An 18057-nucleotide genomic window follows, 5' to 3' on the forward strand; every position below is an offset into this window, starting at 1 on the left:
CCACATGCTGGGAAGGCTGGAGCTGCACCTGTCACAGAAGACCAGAGGTTCCAGACACAGCAGATGATGCAAGTTTCTGACCCACAGGCATGGAGGGTCAGGTCAGCTAAGGGGGTGTCCATCCTGGGGACTCCCACCCACCCTTCTTGGATGCCCTTCTAAAGGCAAAACAGAATTCACATGGCGGGCAAGAGGCAGGCAGGGGTACTGGACAGGTGGAAGATGGCCCCGGGCCTCCTGGGAGCTGCCCCCGGGCCCACAGGACCTCCTATGACGGGGCCCCAGACCGGGGTCTGGGGGTAGAGCAACAGCCCCTGTGGTCAGTGGCACAGCTGGTCCCCACGGATGTTCTAGAATGTTCTCCCAGAGTCCACTCAGCTGTGCGATGACCATAACACAAGCATGTGCATTGGCACCTGGAGCAGGGCCAGGCCTCGAGGTGAGCACTGTCGAGTGAGGCACTTTGACCTTCCTCCTCATTAGAGCCTCACACGGCCTGCGTGAGGCTGTTTCTGTTAAGTCCTGTTCCTACTGACTGTCCTGGTATCTCAGCCAGAAAACGGGTGACCAACGTCTTAATACTCCTTTCACGTCTTCAGCCTGAGGTGTAGAGGTGAGGGGGCTGGCTCTTCCCAGCCCGGGAGCAAGGCCATGAGCGTCCTAGGCAGGAGTGAGTCTCCAGAGCCCAGGAGGAGCCACAGGGGCTCGGGACCGTCCCCTAGCTCAGGACACTGGCCAGCTGCCCCGACGGTTCCCACATTAGCTCCTCATGCCATGTCTGCCACCCTGGTATGCATGTGGCCAGCTCTTGGGTATGGACCTCAGGGGTGACAGGCCCCAGGGCTCAGAGGCAGGAGAAGCAGAGGAGTGTCTCCCTCCCAAGCTGCCCAGTGCCTGTACACCCCGACCCTGGTGTCCCGAGCGCTGTGGAGAGGATTTGAACTTGGAGCAGAGCCGACAGTGGGATGAGGAGCCTGGGCCTGAGAGGCCGGCCCTGCAGGGAGTGTGCTGGGGGACGCTGGGGGCCGGCGGGGTGGCCGGGGCAGGGAGACCGGGGGCGTGCATGCAGAAGGTGGCAGAGTGACGCGGATGGCATCCTGTCCTCGGGAGCCTGGTCCCACCAGCTGTCCAGGAGGTGTGTCCCTGGGCTTGAGTCCCCGCCCTCGCGGCAGCTGCTCAGCCACCCAACACCAGAACCAGGAATGCATCCCCTTCAAGGCAGTTTTGGCAGCCATGCGCAGCCCGTCCTGCCCGGCGGCACTGAGCCCACTTGGGTTGTGGCTCCGCACACATGGGAACCCAGAGGAGGTGGGGCCGGTGCCGCAGGCTGGGGAACCCTCTGCTGCTAGGTCCTCGCCCGTGTCCGCGGGGCCAGGACTCATCCTGGGACTGTCCACGCCCCTGCGACCATGGAACCGTATCTCACTGGAAACTTGGCTTTTCCTATAGATGCCAGTTAAGCTGCGTGGGAAAGATGGGAGCACGGCCCTCAAGGACGCGAGGTGGGACCCCAGCCCCTCGGCAGCCCCAGCCCCGGCCTGCCCTGGATTTCACTCTGGGCTCTGGATGTGGAGAGACCATGGTCCTCGCCCCTCAGGGCTGCCATTTCAAGTGGTTGCAGTTACGACTTTTCCCTTCTCCTTGTCTAGGAAAGGCGTGCCCCGGAGTCACCATTGTGGGTGTTTATGTTGATGGTAAAACTGGGGCTTTAATGTCATGCAACAAACAGAAAACAATCTGCACTTTGTTCTCTGGGGTTTAGAACAAAAACCCTTTTGTCCAAGACTGTGCAGAGTATCTGGGAAGAGCTAGCGTGTGCGGGGAGATGGTGGCCGGGCAGCACTGCCACCTGGGGTGTTAAGGTCGGTGGCCCGGGAGTCATCGCACATGAAGGGGAATCTGTCAAGACGTCCGTTGGCCACGCTTGGCCCTGGAGGCTGGACGTCCAATGGCTTAGGGCCAGCGGGGTGCATCCGGGAAAGGGCCCCTTGAGGCAGCAGTGAACAGGGGGCACTTCACCAGCCCCTGAGCATGGCTGCTCTTATGGACCCCTTGCGGTCAGCTGCGTGGATGTGAGTCTGTCTTAGAGAGACGGGCCCCTGGGGTTGTGACCGCATGGCAGGGCAGCGAGCGGTCCCTGCAGGACGCAGGGCCCCAGGCAGAGCGCTTGGGTCCACGAGGTCCAGATTCTTCCCTAGACACAGCCACAGCCCATCCACGTGTGGGAGGCTGCTCGTGGAAGGAGTATTTTAAAGAAAAGACAGGGTGGAAACGTGTTTTCTGTTTGTGCAGTTTTATAGCTAGAGAACCTTAGGCGCCTTGTGTGCTCCTTGGTTAACAGGAACCTGGGCCCCCTCTCATTGGCATTTTGAGGTCCAGGCCTCACAGGACAGCTTGCATTTTGTGTGCACTGAGGGCCATCACCGAGAGAAGAGCAGGATGTGTGAGGTGCTGGGGCTGGTGGGAGCCAGGCCCAGACATCCCATCACTAACAGGAAGGTTTGTCTTAACTCACCTTGGGCCTTGGGCCTCCCCTGGGCTGGGGTCTGGCCCAAACAGGACATGTGGATCGAAGTGCTTGACGTCGCCCTTCAGCGAGAAGATAAGCTGTGTCTGATGATGGGCAGGACACATGAGGTTGTAGGGGGATGGACGGGGTGAGAGGGGACGGCATCCCCCTAGGTGCTTGGGCTCAGCCATCATGTGCGTCCGTGACTGCCTGTCTGAATGCTCCCTGGCAGGATTCCCATCACGTTGCTCTGGCCACCTGTGGGAACTGGCCCTGGCCACTGCCATCTTCATCCAGGCGAGTCCCGGGGACTAAGGCCCAGTTGGGAGCCAAAGCCCCGACCCCACTTCTCTATCTTGCTACAGGCTAAGGCCATGTCGTCATCAGCCAGGCCTCTGGGTGGCTGTCCTGCTCACCTGCTAAAATAGCCAGTGGTGGCTGTTCACCACCTGCGGGGCGTCCCTGGGTGAGAGGCAGCTGCCACCTGAGGCCTGGCCCCTAAAGAGCCCCTGCACCTGGCCGGGTGTATGTGCCCTGCACTGGATTACGAGGGATGTGGGAACCGGGTGGGTGGGGCGGCCACGGCTCGAGGCCCCAAACCCGCAGAGCACGACACATAGGACCATCTGTGTGATGCTTGGCAGCGCGGCCCAGACCTACGGACCCCAGGTCTGCATCCTGGAGCTTGGACACCTCCAGAGGGGTGGCCAGGAGTCTGGTCCATGCAACTGGGAAAAGCGGCGGGTGCTGCCATGAGCCCCCCTGACCTTAGCAGTGGCTCCAGGACGGGGGGCAGGTGGCCAGAGCGGGGGGATGGGGTCCCCGTGGCAGACGTGAGTGTCTACAGGCCAGGACTGTGCCCTTGGGGGCAGACAGCTGCTGGCAGGGCTTGGGTGGGGCGGGTCCAGGGGCAGGCGTGTCGGCTATGGGGTCCCTGCTCTTGGGGCAGCTGCCCACTGACCGTTGACAGGGCACATGGCTCTGGGAGCCCAGGGGACATCTGCCGTGTGCTCCACACGCTGTCGCCGTCATGCAGCCTGGTCTGAGCATGAGCTGTTCCAGGTGCAAACACCAGCGTGGTGCAGGGGCACCCCACGTCCTCCATGAGAACAGGCTTTGTAAGCAGCAGCCATGCTCAACATCAGCATTAATCTTTCACACACTTGCATGCTGTAATAAATCTGGATTATAAACGCGCCGCTGGCGCAGCGGTGTGCTCTGCTGTCACCACCCCTCCTACCCCAGCAGCGAGGTGCATGGCCAGGCGGAAACCAGACATTGCGTCACACCAAGCGCCAGGCCTGGAAGGAAGCTGCTCTCGGCCGTGGACAAGGCCCCGCCAGCAGCTCTGCAGTGCCCGCGGCCCCCGCTCAGGACGTGGCCTTTTTCTTCCCTCACTAATAGGGAACAGGAGGCACCTCCTCACTGGCTCTGATTTACAGACACCAAGTTCCTTTCCTTTGAAATCCACACGAGACGTGCAATGTAGATGCTGCTGTTGGGGCCTGTGAGCTTCTCTGGTGCTGTTGCCCAGGCCATCCCACGGCCCCGGGGCTCCCGTGTCTGGGCCCTTGGCCTGCAGTCAGCCAGCTCCGGGTCCTCGGGGTCTCTGTTCAGAGAAGGCCCAGCGCGGCGGGTACCGGGATGGTGTTGGCCCTACGGCGTCCCCCATGCCATCGGAGTGACATGTGTCCTGGGTACCCCCTCGCGGTGGTGAGGTGGGCCGCAGAGGCCGGCGAGACTGCACCGCAGAGATTCCTGAACGGGTCACAGGGAGCCTGGTGACGTGGGAGTTAATGCCGGTCGTAAAGGACATCGCCACAGGGGCACACTCGAGCAGGCGACGCCAGCCTACTGCTGCCACCAAGGGCAAGCGGCTGGGCCCCTGACACGCCCCTGGGGCCACTGCTTCTGGCCATGTGCTCGCTCTGCACCCCATGTGACATAGCAGGTCAGTCCTGCTCACTGGTATGTCCCAACTATGTGGGGCTGCACCGCTCTACGGCGTGACACAGACAGGTGGGAGTTTTTAAAGAGCTCGGGGGACACCTTAGGAGAGAGACAAGCTGGCCCCCACGCCTGCCTGGCTGGAGCTCCAGTGTGGTGAGCAGAGACCCCATGGGGGTTTCAGTTTAATCTGCCAGATGTGTGTGTACGTTCCTAAGATGATGAGGTCTGAGAACGACTAAACTCATTTAGAACTTAACCATCGCCATTCCGTTCGCCAGTGCATCACCCTACATCTTTGACCAGAGTACCCATGGGGCCAGGGCTCCTTGGGGAGGACACGAGGGCCTCTTGGCCTCATGGGGGCTGCTGTCCCCTCCACCATTTCTGGAGACAGGCCGGACGGTCCCAGTTGGGGAATGCTGTCGCCCTGGTGGGAGGCACCTCTTGCCACCGTCTAGATGCAACTGTCAGATGAGCAGGGTCTTGGGCTGTTCGGGTCATGTGGGGGCCCCCCCAGTCCCACCTGGTGGAGCTGCTCAGGTAGGCTGCCTGGGCTGGGCATGTGCCCTCCACAGGGGCCTGGAGTCACTGCGGCCTCCCCAAGGAGCAAGACAGGCTCTTCGGGTGGCCCAGAGCGTGCATAGTGGACGCTCGCACGGCAGTAAGATGCCAGTGCAGATGGCCCTTGTCAGGCCCTTTTCTGCCACCGGCGGCTCGTGTCTGCAGACAATCCCTGCTGGGGCTCATCCTGACCCCCAGCCCACAGAGAGAGAAAAACCCCTTTCTCAGCGAAGGCACCTGAGTGGTGTGAGTGAGTGCAGCAGCCCCTCCTGACAGTTCACAGGCAGCGTGGGGGCCATGCAATGTAGACGGGCCCAGCACCCCACCTACCTGCTTCAGAGACTGCCTGGTGCCCTGCAGCTCCCCTGGGGCTCACCTGCCCCCAGAAGGCAAAGCAAAGGGGGAGGATCCTGTGGGGAGAGAAAGCCCAGGTGCTGGGACAAGGCGCAACACGGAAGGAAGCAAACTCCAGGAAGCTGCTGGCCGCACGTGTCGATGCCACCCCCGAGCTGCCCGTTCATCACCGCTCACGGCTATTGGTGGATCTCAGAATGTAGACGTGCTTTGCTTTATTTAAGGTGGAGCTGGGGCCACCCATAGGCCCCCCGGCCACCTTGCCTCTGTCTGTATCCCCAGAGGAGGTGGAAGCAGGGGTGGAAGGTCTGGAGCCCACCGCTTACCCATGATACTTCCAGGGGCAGCACAGCAGCCTGGTGCGGCCCCAGATGTGCAACTTCTACACGCAGATGAGCAGACAGGCCTGGAGTGCACGGGGCCGGGGGAGACCCCGAGGACACAGCGGGTCCTGTGGAAGCCCCACGGCTTCGCCGGCTATTCCTGACCGATACTCCCTCCCAGGCGGAGGCTGCTGTCCAGGCCTGGTGGCATCGGACAGGCCCCTGTGCCTCGGTCTGCCAGGCAGCCCCTCTCCCAGGGAGGGAGGGATGGGAGCCCTGAGCTGCATAGGGACTGCGTGGCCAGGGCGGTCTGTCATTGCTGTGTGGCTCCTCCATGAGGAGTGGACCTGACAGAAATGTCCTGGGTGGGCAAGTGTTCCCCTAACGTCCAGGGCTTCCCCCACCCTGGTCACCGCGTACTTACTGCTTCCCTCACTTCCCTTGGGTTTTAGGGACGCGTCCGCGCTGTCCCCGTGCATGTTCAAGATCCCCGAACGTGCAGACGTGTATCAGATGGGGCGTCAGTAGCAGGGGGAACGCGGTCGCACGTCCAAGTGCACATTTTTGCTTTGATTACTACAAATCCACAGGCCCTGGGGTCCCGAGCTTCTACTGCCGTTTTCAAATGGATTTTTATAGCACATTAGTGCTGGGGGGGATTCCAACAAAAACAGTGTTCTCAGTATTAGAACCAGCTGCAGCTTCCTGGAGACGGTGACTCACGCCCTCCCCTTAATTGGGTGGGAGAACCAGGCGGAGACGCGGGGACTCAGTCAAGATGCGGTTTGTTTTCCAAGGGTGCCCTAGGCTGCCCGCCCCATCCATCACACCCATGCGCAGCCCGTGTTTACCCAACGTCTCTGCTTCTTGCAGCTCCAACCATAAAAACAGAGCCCACCGATGATTATGAGCCCGCTCTGCCCTGTGGACCAGCGAGCCAGGACCTGAGCCCGCTCCCCAAGTCGTGCTACAGCCAGCAGCTGGCCATGCCGCCTGACCCGGGCTCCTGCCTGGTGCCCGGCTTCCCACCCTGTCCACAGAGGAGCACCGTGGTGTCGCCACCACCCAGCGCCGGCCCGAAGATGCACGACCTCTCTTCCACCGCCTACAGCAAGGGCATGGCCAGCCCCGGCCACGGGCACCTTGGACTTCAGCGACCGGCTGGAGGGCTCCTCGCTGTGCAGGAGACACCGACACCTGCGGGCGTGCACGCCGGGCCCCCGCAGCAGCCCCCGCCCGCCCTGCTGCGACCACAGGTGAGTGCACAGCTGAGCAGCCACTGTCCCCTGGGCCGGCGGCCAGCTCTCTGTCCTGACAGCCCCTCCTCCTCACCACCGTCCGGTCCCCAAGAGCCGACCTGTTTGCAGTCCTGCAGCCCCACCCGCCCATCTGAGATGGGCCCGCAGCAGCACCAACTGCCGAAGGCTCCGAGGAGCGAGTCTGCAGCCCCCCGGCCTGTGCCGCCGCCCGAGGTGCGTGAGGACAGTAATCATAGTCTGGCCCCCATTCCCGTAACGGTCAAGCGAGAGCCTCAGGAGCTGGACCAGCTGTACCTGGACGACGGTAAGTGCCGGCAGCCTGAGGCGCACGCTCAGCCTGGTGCCGTGTCTGCGAGCGTAGCAAGGAGGGGTGTGCGCGTTAGCCACCAGGCAGAGGAGCGTGCGTGGCATGTGTGAGGCACATCCTGCAGCCCCTGGGGGCATTACCGCCAGCTGGTGGTCTGCTGTGTGGCCCACTCCTTGGCCAGGAGTCCCATGGCGCCAAAGCTGTGCCAAGTGTTGCCCCACACAAGCCAACTGGTTGTAGCAGCAGAGGCCGCCCAGCAGTGGCACGTGGTTCTGGGTCCCACTCTCTCGTTTCTGGGCGTCGTAACAGCTTCATGGATCAGAAAAAGGATTTGTAAAGAGGGCTTAGCTGAATGTGGGTAACATTTCCCCCCAGGCAGTGGTGCTCCCATCAGGCACCCGGGGGAAGGCAGGAAGCTCACAGTCGAGCATGCGCAGTCAGGATGGTGTGGAAGGAGATCCTCTCGGTTCACCTGCAGGGCTGGGGCCAACCCCCCAGTGCTGAGCTGTGTCAGCCATCAGTGGAAGACACCCTGTTGCTCCTTCCTTTGGGATGCGGTGCCGCTAGAGCCACATGGGGGGTGTGGGCCTCTGGCGCTTTGCTCCCCTGACCACTGGGCATCAGCCATGGGAGCAGAGGCCCCGTGCGCTGCCCAGGGTGCCGGTCTGGTCCCGGGCCTCATAGGCTCTGTGTGGATGGTGGCAGGTGCCAGGCGCCCATCGGGGGTGCTTCCCGGCTCCTCAGGTGGAAGCTTTTCCGGGGCCAGATGTCCACCTGGCCGGCCGCTGAGCTCAGTGGGGCTGAGAGCCAGGACAGCACTGGCACGCGCCCCCACTCCCCACTGCCTCCTCTCGCTGTTTTCCTTGAAAGTGATGTCCAAACACAAAAGACTTGCTTCTCCCAGCATAGCGGGCTTCGTTGAGGTCATGTGTCTGCGGTGTGAGTCTGCAAGTGTCCACAGCCCTGATGCTGCCGGGAGTCCTTGCTCCTGCAGCTACTGTTCCAGGGTGAGCAGCCGTGTGGGCACCGGGTGGCCAGGGCACACATGAAGGCCTCGGCCCAGGGCCCAGGCGGACCAGGCTCCCAGACTGCAGGGACTGGCCACCCTGCGCTTCTCCGTCCTGAACTTGAGGCCGCAAGCTCTGGGGGATCTTTGTTGCATAGACGCTTCACCCTTGAGCCTGGAGGTGTCCTCGTGGTGCGTGCTGCCCTGGGCAGGCTGGCAGGCACACCCTCAGGACCCAGCGGCTTCTTCCTTTAGGACCATGCTCCGAGTGCACCGCTGACCTCAGCAGCCCCAGGACGTGGCTGGGTCTCCATGGGACTCCCTTCTGTTCCCTGCTCCCCACCTGGCTCATGGGTGCTCAGCTTCATCTCAGGACGTGGTGGCGTGTCCAGGAGCAAGTGGTTGCCCCAGCCCTGGTCCTGGTGCTGCTCTCAGATGCAAGTCCGTTGTGAGAAGAGGCAGCCTTGTTGGGGTCAGGAGTGGGGTGGGAACTGTCCAGGCGGTGAGTGATGGGGGCGTCCTGTCCCGGGGGGCCCACAGGTCTCTGGGCTCCCTGCACCAGAGGTGACCTGTGTGGGCACTGGATTTGGTCAGGAGGGTCAAGCCAAGGGGGATGGTCCCCCTCAGCCATTCTGTCCACAGGGCACTGGCTACCCGCCCTGCAGCATGGACTCTTGTCCAAGGGGGTGAAGCACCCCAGTGCTGGCTGAGGGGCCTGGGCTCTGGGGTCACCTCCCTGCTGGTCCCTGGCTGCGACTCCTTCAGCAGTGCCTGCCCTGCCACCTGCCACCCAGTCCTAGCGCTCCCACCTCAGACGTCATCAACACCCACTTTCACTGGCTGCTGCCCCCCCCCACGGTACCACACTGAGACCCACTTTGTAAGATCACTTTCCGACCCATCTCCCTGTCTTCCTCTGCCTCGGTCTCCCTGGGAGCACATCACTCCGTCACCTCCTGCCCCAAGCCTCAGCCCCTGCCCCCAACAGCAGGTGCCTCCCAGCCACGCCTATGGTCCTGGGAGGTTCCCTGCTGAGGCTGCCTGTTGGGTTCCCTCTGCCTCCGCCTGGGGCTGGGATCATAGGCCGTTACTTCCAAGGATGCCGCGTAAGCCCAGGCTAGCTATAAGCAAACCTTTTTAGCTTCATCTCAGGGGAGCATGCGCAGGAGGTGTTTGCCATTGTTTATCTGTTTTGTCTTTTGGTCAGAACACAATCATGGTTGAGGCAACTGCACCAGCAGCTGCATAGAAAGCAGATGACATGTTGACGTAGCTCGCGCATGTCTCCTGAGCTCACGCCCACACATGCTCCTCAGTGGTGCTCAGGCAAAGCCCAAGCCCTTGAGGAATAAGTGCTGACCCTGGACCCCTTATGGAAGTGGCCCTAGCGTATCCCCCTGGGGTCCTTCCAGAGCCACTGTAGGTGGATGGCCCACGATGCCCTCCCAACACACCCCCCGGAGCGGCCTTCCCGAGGCTGAGGGCGGCCAGAGAGGAGCATGCCTTGCGCTCCAGGGACATAGCCTCATGCTAGCTCCGGCTTCCCTGCAGCACGTGCCAGCCTAGGCTGGGTTAGCCGTGCCCACCCCGGAGGCAGCTGCAGAAAGCCAAGGGGCCGGGGCTTCCCCCCTGGTCTGGGTGGGTGTCCACCATTAGGGAAGTCGCAGGAATGTCCATGGGTCTGTCTGGGCAGCTGGAGACCCCGAGTCCACAGGCAGTGAGGACACAGAATGGGCTCGGCTGTTTCTTACAGTTACAGGAATGGGAAAGCACCGTGTCCTCTGAGAGGGCAGTGACTCTGCTGAGCTGGGCGCCCCGGGGCCTAGGACCCACCCTCTCCTTGGAGCAAAGGTTGTCTGTGGCAGGACACACTGGGCCCCCCTGAGCCCCTCCTCACCCAAATTCCCAGGGAATTTTTGGGCTGGCACCCTTTGGACAGGGCTGATGGGAAGGGCTCGCGGGTTTCACGGAGGGGAGGCTGTACCTTGGGACGCTTTTGGACGGCCTGTAGGACTTGACTGGGCACCAGCAATCCCATCCTTTCCTAGCCCCTGTGCTAATGGTCCGAGTGATCTAACCACCAGAGCAGGCCCGGGGCAGCGTGGGGAGGGAGGTGGGCCTGTGCCTGAGACTGTGCTGAGCCTTCCTGGTGCTGGGCCCCTGCCACCTGGCTCAGCTCTGGAGCGGGGTGCTTGTGCTTTGGAGTCATGGCATCTCACCACCATTGCACGTCTCGCCAGCCCTCTCATGCTCCTCACCTGCCCTGCTTGCTTGTGACCACAGTGAGCTCGGGGAGACATGTCCAGTGTGCGCTGTGTGTACTTCCGTCCTGTGTCTTTGGAGGACAAGAGGCAGCGTGGGACGAAGGCGTCGGGACCCCTCCAGGACATAGGTCTTCTGTCTAGGTCTCCAGTGTGAATTGGTGCCTGGAAATGGAAACAGCAGCAGAAATCTAAGTTAGAAAATAAGACGCTGTGGATTTGAAGTGGCCTTGACGTGAAACAGTGAACGTGTAACCTTCCACACGCCGCTCGGCAGGCAGAGGCGGGAGGCATGGGCAGCTCGGGTCAGGGGCATGTGCCCACTTCCTGGAAAGACCAGTGATGGGACAGCCTGGTGGCAATGAAGCCTTCTCGGGCACATGGGCTCCGTGGGTTCCCCATGTCTGGGCACGCCGGGCTCACAAGTGGCTCCCCAGCAGTCGTGTGGAGGGACGCAGGGCAGTCAGTGGAGGGCCAGCCCCTGTGGTGACAGATTAAGTAACAGGGAGCGCGCAGAGACACTCACCTGGCCTTTCCCTGCAAACCAGCAGAGTTTTCTGGAACATTTCTGTCTGCCCGATGGGAGCCACAGCTGTCAGTAACCTCTGACCTTTACGTATTTATGCCAAGGGTTTGCTTACCACCTCTATCCAAACCACCGTTCAGAAGTCATTGATGGGCGGGTTGGTTCCATTCTGGTGTTTTGTTTTCCAGGATGTAGGATGAAAAAAGGCAGGAATAGGGTGTTCTGTCCAGAGGCAGGGAGCTGGGCATTTGGGGCACGTAAATGGTTGTCAGGCTGCTTCACACTTGGAACTGTCCCCTCACATATGCGTGCTCTGCTCAGTGACCCACTGGAACATGGACGGGCTCGCATTTCCCAGTTTTCTGTTTATCTTAAGGAAAAACGTAGGCACAGGAGAGCTTGCCTGAAGATGAATCCCAACTTTTTTTTAATTTCTCAGTTGTCATTACTTTCAGGTTTTGTTTCCAAAGCATCTGGCCCATAAATAAGCTTCAATTGTAACTTATTCTTTGGCCCAACAATATTCTTAAGACTTAAGCTCTCAGTTCAGACTTCTCAATCATGGCGGAACCACAAGGGTACATTTTTAAAAGATTTGTTTTATGGGGCCCATGTTATTTATAATGCATATTTTAAAATACGCCATGAAAGCTCTCAGTGACCAATGTCTCTGTACGACTTCCGAGGCACCCATGTACAGAGAGAGCTGCACTGTGTGGAGGCCCTACTCTTCTGGGACTGGGTTGTCCTTTGATTCACTCACGTGTAAATGTGGGCAGTTCATACGTGTACACACATGATTGCTTGTGTGTCGTGGGGCTTATCTCAGAGTGTTTGCAGGAACGGTATCTAACCATGTCTGGGCACACGAGGTTTATCCCAGTGTTCACGGGGGGACCCACACAGAGTAACCGTTCTGCAGAAACGGAGCACCTCCTATGAGCTTTGCAAGTGACGCTCGCGAGGCATTGGAGTGCCTATGCTTCAGCCACTGTTGTTGCCTCAACCGCCCTGCAGACTCTGCCACAATCAGCCCTTTCAGCCCCCGCCAGGAGTGCTCGGGTTTCCAGAAGTCTCGATGTCATTAAAACAACAAGCAGGTGGACTAGGCGGCCAGGATCGTGTCTGCCTGAGTCTGGGCCATGAGTCCTCCACTCTGCTCTGCCTCATGCCTGAGCCCAGCCGCCCTGGGAGAAAACAAAATCTTTCCTCATGGAAAGTTTTACTGAGCTGGCCTGGCGCCCAAGGCTGGGGCCTTCCCTGTTCCTAATGATGCTGGAAAAAGTCTGTATCACAGTGATCAAACACGCAGAGTCGTTAATGTTGTGAACGGCGGCTACTGCGTGATGGATAGGTGAATTCAGCCATGCGAATAACTCATCAGGGTCAGTCCTTAACACACTTGCTTGTCCACTTGGGAGTCTCAAGGCATAAAAATTACACTACCCGCCACCCAGAGACGGGCTGCTGTCGGCGCAGTGGGCCGCAGGCGCTGCATGGGTTCTCTGGAGACCCTGTGGAAGGGTGTTCCCCTGGCTCCGGGCCTGAGGCTGCTCTCTGTGGAGGCAAGCCTCTGCTCACTCGCTAGGTGACGGGCCCCGAGGGACCGCGGCAGGCTTCTGTGTGCACCTCGCTGAGACATCAGTCTGCATGCAAGGACACAAGAGCTTCCAGGGACAGTGTGCTTCTCGGGGTCGGACAGAGAGGCAAACATTTGGCTCAGATATTTTAGTCTTTGTCTACATGAACCTGAGTGTGACCCAGAAACCAACAGAGGTTAGTGTGACTGGTGTAGACCGGGACCAAGCCCTGTGTCTCTACTGTCTCTCGAGAGGAGCATGCTTCCCTTGGAAAACCTATTGCTGCTGACCCCCAGGATGGCAGTGGTTAGGAGGCTGGCCCTTCATGGAGGAAGAAGGGGCCAGGAGCAGTGACTCTGACAGGGCTGCTGAGTAAGGCTCTCGATAAATAGGGTGCAGGTATCCCAGCACCGCTGCCAGCACCCAGCCCCGTAACCTGCCAGGCTGTGACGTTGGAGCATCTGCTGTTCTTCCTATGGGCAGCAGAGTGAGGAGGAGGAGGGGACCCTTCAGTTTATGGGATGTTGAAGCATCAGTGTCTGCAAGGCTCTGGGTGCTCGTCTTCATTCTTACCTGGTGTAGACGTTAACAATGAGCATGAAATGCTTTGAATTACACTGTATTTCTAATCAAGCATCGTTCTAAAGCCTGATTATTATCTGTGTACTTGGAGGGGAATCAGTGACACTGCGTTCAGGTGCTGTTAACCTTCTGCCCACCCACCCCCATCATATGCCTTAGTTTGTTTCCCTTTTATTATTAATTTGAGAGAAATAAATAAAGTCATAGAAGAAAGGCGGAGGGAAGAGCCTGAAACTTTCACGGAGCTTGAACACTCGGCACCTGGAGCACAGAGGGCCAGAGAGCTGATGCCCAGCTGTGACCATGTGCATGCAGCATGGGGCGTGTTTGGGTGTTTCCATCCATCGTCACAGGCAGCTCTGAGTAGTTGGAGGGTCAGTGTGTGAGCGTTTCAGGACCATAATGCTGGTTCTTTCTGCAAAGAGATGAGAGCCCCTTTCCAAAAGTTCTTTAACTGACTTTGTCTCCATTTCAGACAAAGTCATGCTATGCTGGCCTGAGCTCTGTGCCTTTTCTTTCTCTGATGTTTGTGGAGCTTTCTTACTTGAGAATGAGCACCCTCTACAGATACCTTCAGATCTGTGAGCCAGCAAATAGCATTCCACTGTTGTGTGTCACCAGAGCATGAAGCCATAAAACAAGGTATTTAAAGATGTAATGGGGGATGCCTGGGTGGCTCAGCGATTGAGCGTCTACCTTAGGCCCAGGGCTGATCCTGGGATCCAAAATCAAGTCCCACATCGGGCTCCTTGCATGGAGCCTGCTTCTCCCTCAGGCTGTGTCTTTGCCTCTCTCTCTCTCTCTCTCTCTCTCTCTCTCTCTCTCTCTTTCTCGCTCATGAATAAATAAAATCTTAAAAAAAAAAAAGCATAATGGCCACATTCAAAAAGCACAGTTGGTGATAGACAGTCAGAGCCAGGCATTTCTTTGGGGACAGTGGTGACCAGGGCAGTGGAGGGCTGTGTCTACATCTGTTGAACAACTGTGTTCTTGCGAGAGCAGCCAGGGCCCTGTAACTCAAGCCAGGCACTTGGCTCTCCTGCCCTTGGAGCTCCAGGCAGAGAGCCAGCTAGGCACGGACACTTCTAAGTGATCTTCCTGATACAAAAGTGTATTCTTACATATGGATCCTAAGGTAGACTGAATCATTGGCTCACAAAGGTCTATCAAGTCCAGGCAGAGAAGACCATGGATATTTGGAATTGTAGCAATTATCTTCCCAGCAGAGCTGAGGAGATCGTTCCCAGTCCAGCATGATACATCATTGTCAACAAACAGGAAACCCCAATTCCAATAACAGCACTGGCTCTATAGCCTTTGGTACTTTTCAAAGTGACTTTTTACACATATCCTCTCAATTTCCACTTTCAACCTTAGAACAATCCCATAGCCAGAGCTTCCAGTGATAACCCCACTTGACAGAGGAGATGGGGCTTCCAGACTAATGTTAGTTGACCTGCTCACCATCACAGAACAAGTGAGAGGCCAGAAGCACCACAGGCATCTGCCAGCTCTGATTTAAACAGTCTCTCTACCAAGGCTTGGCTCTGTTATTGAGTATTTTTTCTCCACTAGAGTTGTGATATGCAAAGATTCCTGCTTAAAAATCTGGCTTTCAAGTGTGAGTTGACCTTACAGGCCAAAGAGGACTGTAGTCTATTTTCTTCTTTGGCAGAGAAGTCCTGGTTATTACCCGAGGCACTTTTTGATAGCTCAAGAAGGACAGGAAGACAGGCAGGACTTCCAAAGTGTTGAAGGGAGGGCCTCAGTGAGTCAGCACTCCCCAAAAAAGCAACAAAAATAGTGAGAAACTATCAAATCAATCACTTCACAATCTGGAAATTCACCAAAGAGACAGAACAAACTGAAAAGCATTTATTCAAAAAAAAAAACTGGATCCTGCTAAGAAGAGCAGGATCTGTGGTGCTTTCAGCAGGAACTACCCCCATCAGCCTTCCCCAGCCCCTTGGAGTATAGCCCTGGAAAGCCAGCAGCTTCACTGGCAGTGGAGGAGATTGGCCTCTGTGGGGCTCTGTTAAAAACCCCTTCCCCAAAGTGCAAACAGCTTTCTGACTGATGGTGAAGCTCCCTAGAAAAGTCATCTTCCTAGGCCATGACCAAGCACAGCAGACAGCTGGACTCATGCTCGTGGGAGCTGCCAGGCTGTGAACTCAACTGGGACAAATAGGAGACCAGCCACACAAGATGACCGCAGGGGTTTGGAAAGCCCCAGCGTATTCCTGGGGATTGGAACACTGCAGGTGTGCACGTGAAAGAGCACAGGCTCAGGAAAGACCTGGGAGTAGAAAGGACCAGGTCATTCACCTCCAGCTGGCCTCCACATCTGCACGAAAAGGAAAAGTGGAAGCTAAGGCTTATTTGTGTGTTGCCTGTGATTCTATCTCTTTGACAGAAGGTGGAGACTTAAGAGAAACCTCCTGACTCATAACTGACCGTAAACCCTGCTAACCTGAGGGTGACCCTCCAGAAGCCAGACTTAAAAATAAAAACAAGAATTTTTAAGACAGGAATAGAGAACTTAGCAGCCACACACTGCAGAGAACACAGGACCCCCCACAGAATTAGTCCAGAAAAGTCAATAATCAAATACACAACATCAAGGGAAGAAAAAAAAAAGAGCCCAGCAATAACAGCAAACCCTACTGGGGGGAGTAGTCTAATTCCAAAGTTGCTATGATATATTATCTATAATGTCTAGTTGTCAACTAAAAAGTGATGAAACATGCAAAGAAACATGAAAATGTATCCCATATAGAAGAGAAGAAATGACCCACAGGCCTAGGCTGTGTCCCTCGGAGGGCTCAGGTGTTGGACTTAGCAGCAGGGCTTTGAATCAGCAGCTATAGATATGTCCAAAGGACTAAAAGAAACTATGTTTAAAGAATTAAAGTACGTCAACAGTGTTTCACCAAATAGAGACTATTGATAGTGAGATTAAAAGTTTTTGAAAGGACCGAATAGACATTTTAGCCTTGCAGAGCACAGTAGCTGAAATGAAAAATTCATTAGAGGGGCTGAACAGTAGATTGGAGTTGGCAGAGAAAAAGAATTTAAAGACTTGAAGAAATGTCTGTAGATTATCTAGTCTGAGGAATAGGAAGGAAAATAATAGAGAAAAGTAAATATGAGGGACACCATAAAACATACAAACAGGCATATTGGGAATGCAGAAGGAGAGGAGAGAGAGAAAGGGGTAGGAAACATATCAAGAAATAATGACTAAAATCTTTCCAAATTTGATGAAAAACATTGTATGCATCCCTCCCCCCCCCCAAAAAAAAAAAAACCCACACACATTCCAACTAGAATAAATCCAGAGATTCACACCTAAATACATCATGGCTATACTGTCAAAATTCAAAGAAAAAGAATCCTTAAAGCATCAAGAGACAAACAAAAATATCAGGTGTGTGGAATCCTGAACAAGATTACCAGCCGACTTCTCATTAGCAATCATGGAGGCCACAAAGAAAACCTATTGACTGTTGACCAAGAAGCCCAAATCTAGCAAAACTAGCCTTTTAAAAAATATATTTATTTATTTATTTGACAGGGAAAGATCACAAGCAAGGGAGGAGCAGGCAGAGAGAGAAGCAAACTCCCCGCTGAGCAGGAAGCCTGACACAGGGCTCAATCCCAGGACCCCAGGACCGGGACCTGAGCCTGAGGCAGACGCTTAACCAACTGAGCCGCCCAGGTGCCCCTAGCAAAAATAGCTTTAAAATGAATTTAAAATTCCATGTGGAATTTCAAAAATCCAGAATAGCCAAAACAGTTCTGAAAACAAAGAACAAAGTGGGAATACACACTTCCCAATTCAAAATCTACTATGAAGCTATAATAAGCAAGACAGTGTGGTATTGGCATGAGACATACAGACCAATGGACAGAGTTTAGAGTTCAGAAATCCTTATGTTTATGGTAAATTGAATTTTAACAAAAATGCCCAGTCGCTTAACTGGGGCAAAGGATAGCCCTTTAACAAATGGTGTGAGAACAATTGAACGTCCACATGCAAAATAAGGAGCTTGCACCTTTAACTTCACACCACATGCAAAAAATCTCAAAAGTGATCATAGAATTAAATGTAGAAGCTAGAACAATAAAAAATTTAGTAGCGTATGAGAAGAATCTCCCAGACCTTAGATTAGGCAAAGATTTTTTAGATATGGTACCAAATACATATCCACTATTAAAAAACTGGTAAATGGGACTCCATCAAAATTCACATTTTTTTCTGCTTTGAAAGAACCATTAGGAAAATGAGAAGACAGGCAGCCAACTGCAAGAATATATTTGCAAACACATATCCAATAAAGGGTTTATATCCAGAATACACAAAAACCTTTATCTCAGTAATAATAAGACAGACAGCCAGGTAAAAACCTGGGCTTTAAGGTGTGGATGAACATTTCTCCAAAGAAGGTCTATGAATGGTCAATAAGCACATGAAAACATACTCCTCATCATCAGTCATCAGGGAATGGACATGCGACAGCAACACAGAGGTAGTTTCCTACCCATCTGAATGCATGTCATTAGGTGAGAGGGACAGCACAGCTGACAAATGATGGGGAGACTGGAGCCCCTGGCTGTCACAGATGCTGGGTCCCACCACTGCACGGACTGTGATATTATCATATGACCCACTGGTTCCACTCTGAGGTGTCTGCCCACAAGAAGTCAACACCCACGTCCACGCACACCTGCACACAGATGTTCTCAGCAGCATTATCTGCAGCATCCAAACGTGTGCAACAGGCTAGGTGTCCAGCCACTGGGGAAGAGGCAGGAAAGGCCCATCCAACCTCATGGGGG

At 55.9% G+C, this 18057-nt stretch overlaps 1 protein-coding gene across 4 annotated transcripts in view; it reads left to right on the plus strand.

Annotated features, from left to right (window-relative positions):
* The window catches only part of NFATC1 (nuclear factor of activated T cells 1), a 96756-nt gene that overhangs the window by 62215 nt on the left and 16484 nt on the right, over positions 1 to 18057 (plus strand). For 2 of the 4 annotated variants that reach the window (XM_055302943.1, XM_055302944.1), the window contains 3 exons: positions 6571 to 6953; positions 7065 to 7260; positions 10553 to 14169. In XM_055302943.1, coding sequence (XP_055158918.1) covers positions 6571 to 6953; positions 7065 to 7260; positions 10553 to 10674 — 701 coding nt within the window. In that variant the 3' untranslated portion in view covers positions 10675 to 14169. Of the gene's footprint in view, positions 1 to 6570; positions 6954 to 7064; positions 7261 to 10552; positions 14170 to 18057 lie in introns of those variants that run through there. The other 2 variants (XM_055302945.1, XM_055302946.1) reach the window with 2 other exon arrangements.

The sequence above is a fragment of the Nyctereutes procyonoides genome, unplaced genomic scaffold (genome assembly GCF_905146905.1).
Source record: "Nyctereutes procyonoides isolate TBG_1078 unplaced genomic scaffold, NYPRO_anot_genome, whole genome shotgun sequence".
Taxonomy (NCBI): Eukaryota; Metazoa; Chordata; class Mammalia; order Carnivora; family Canidae; genus Nyctereutes; species Nyctereutes procyonoides.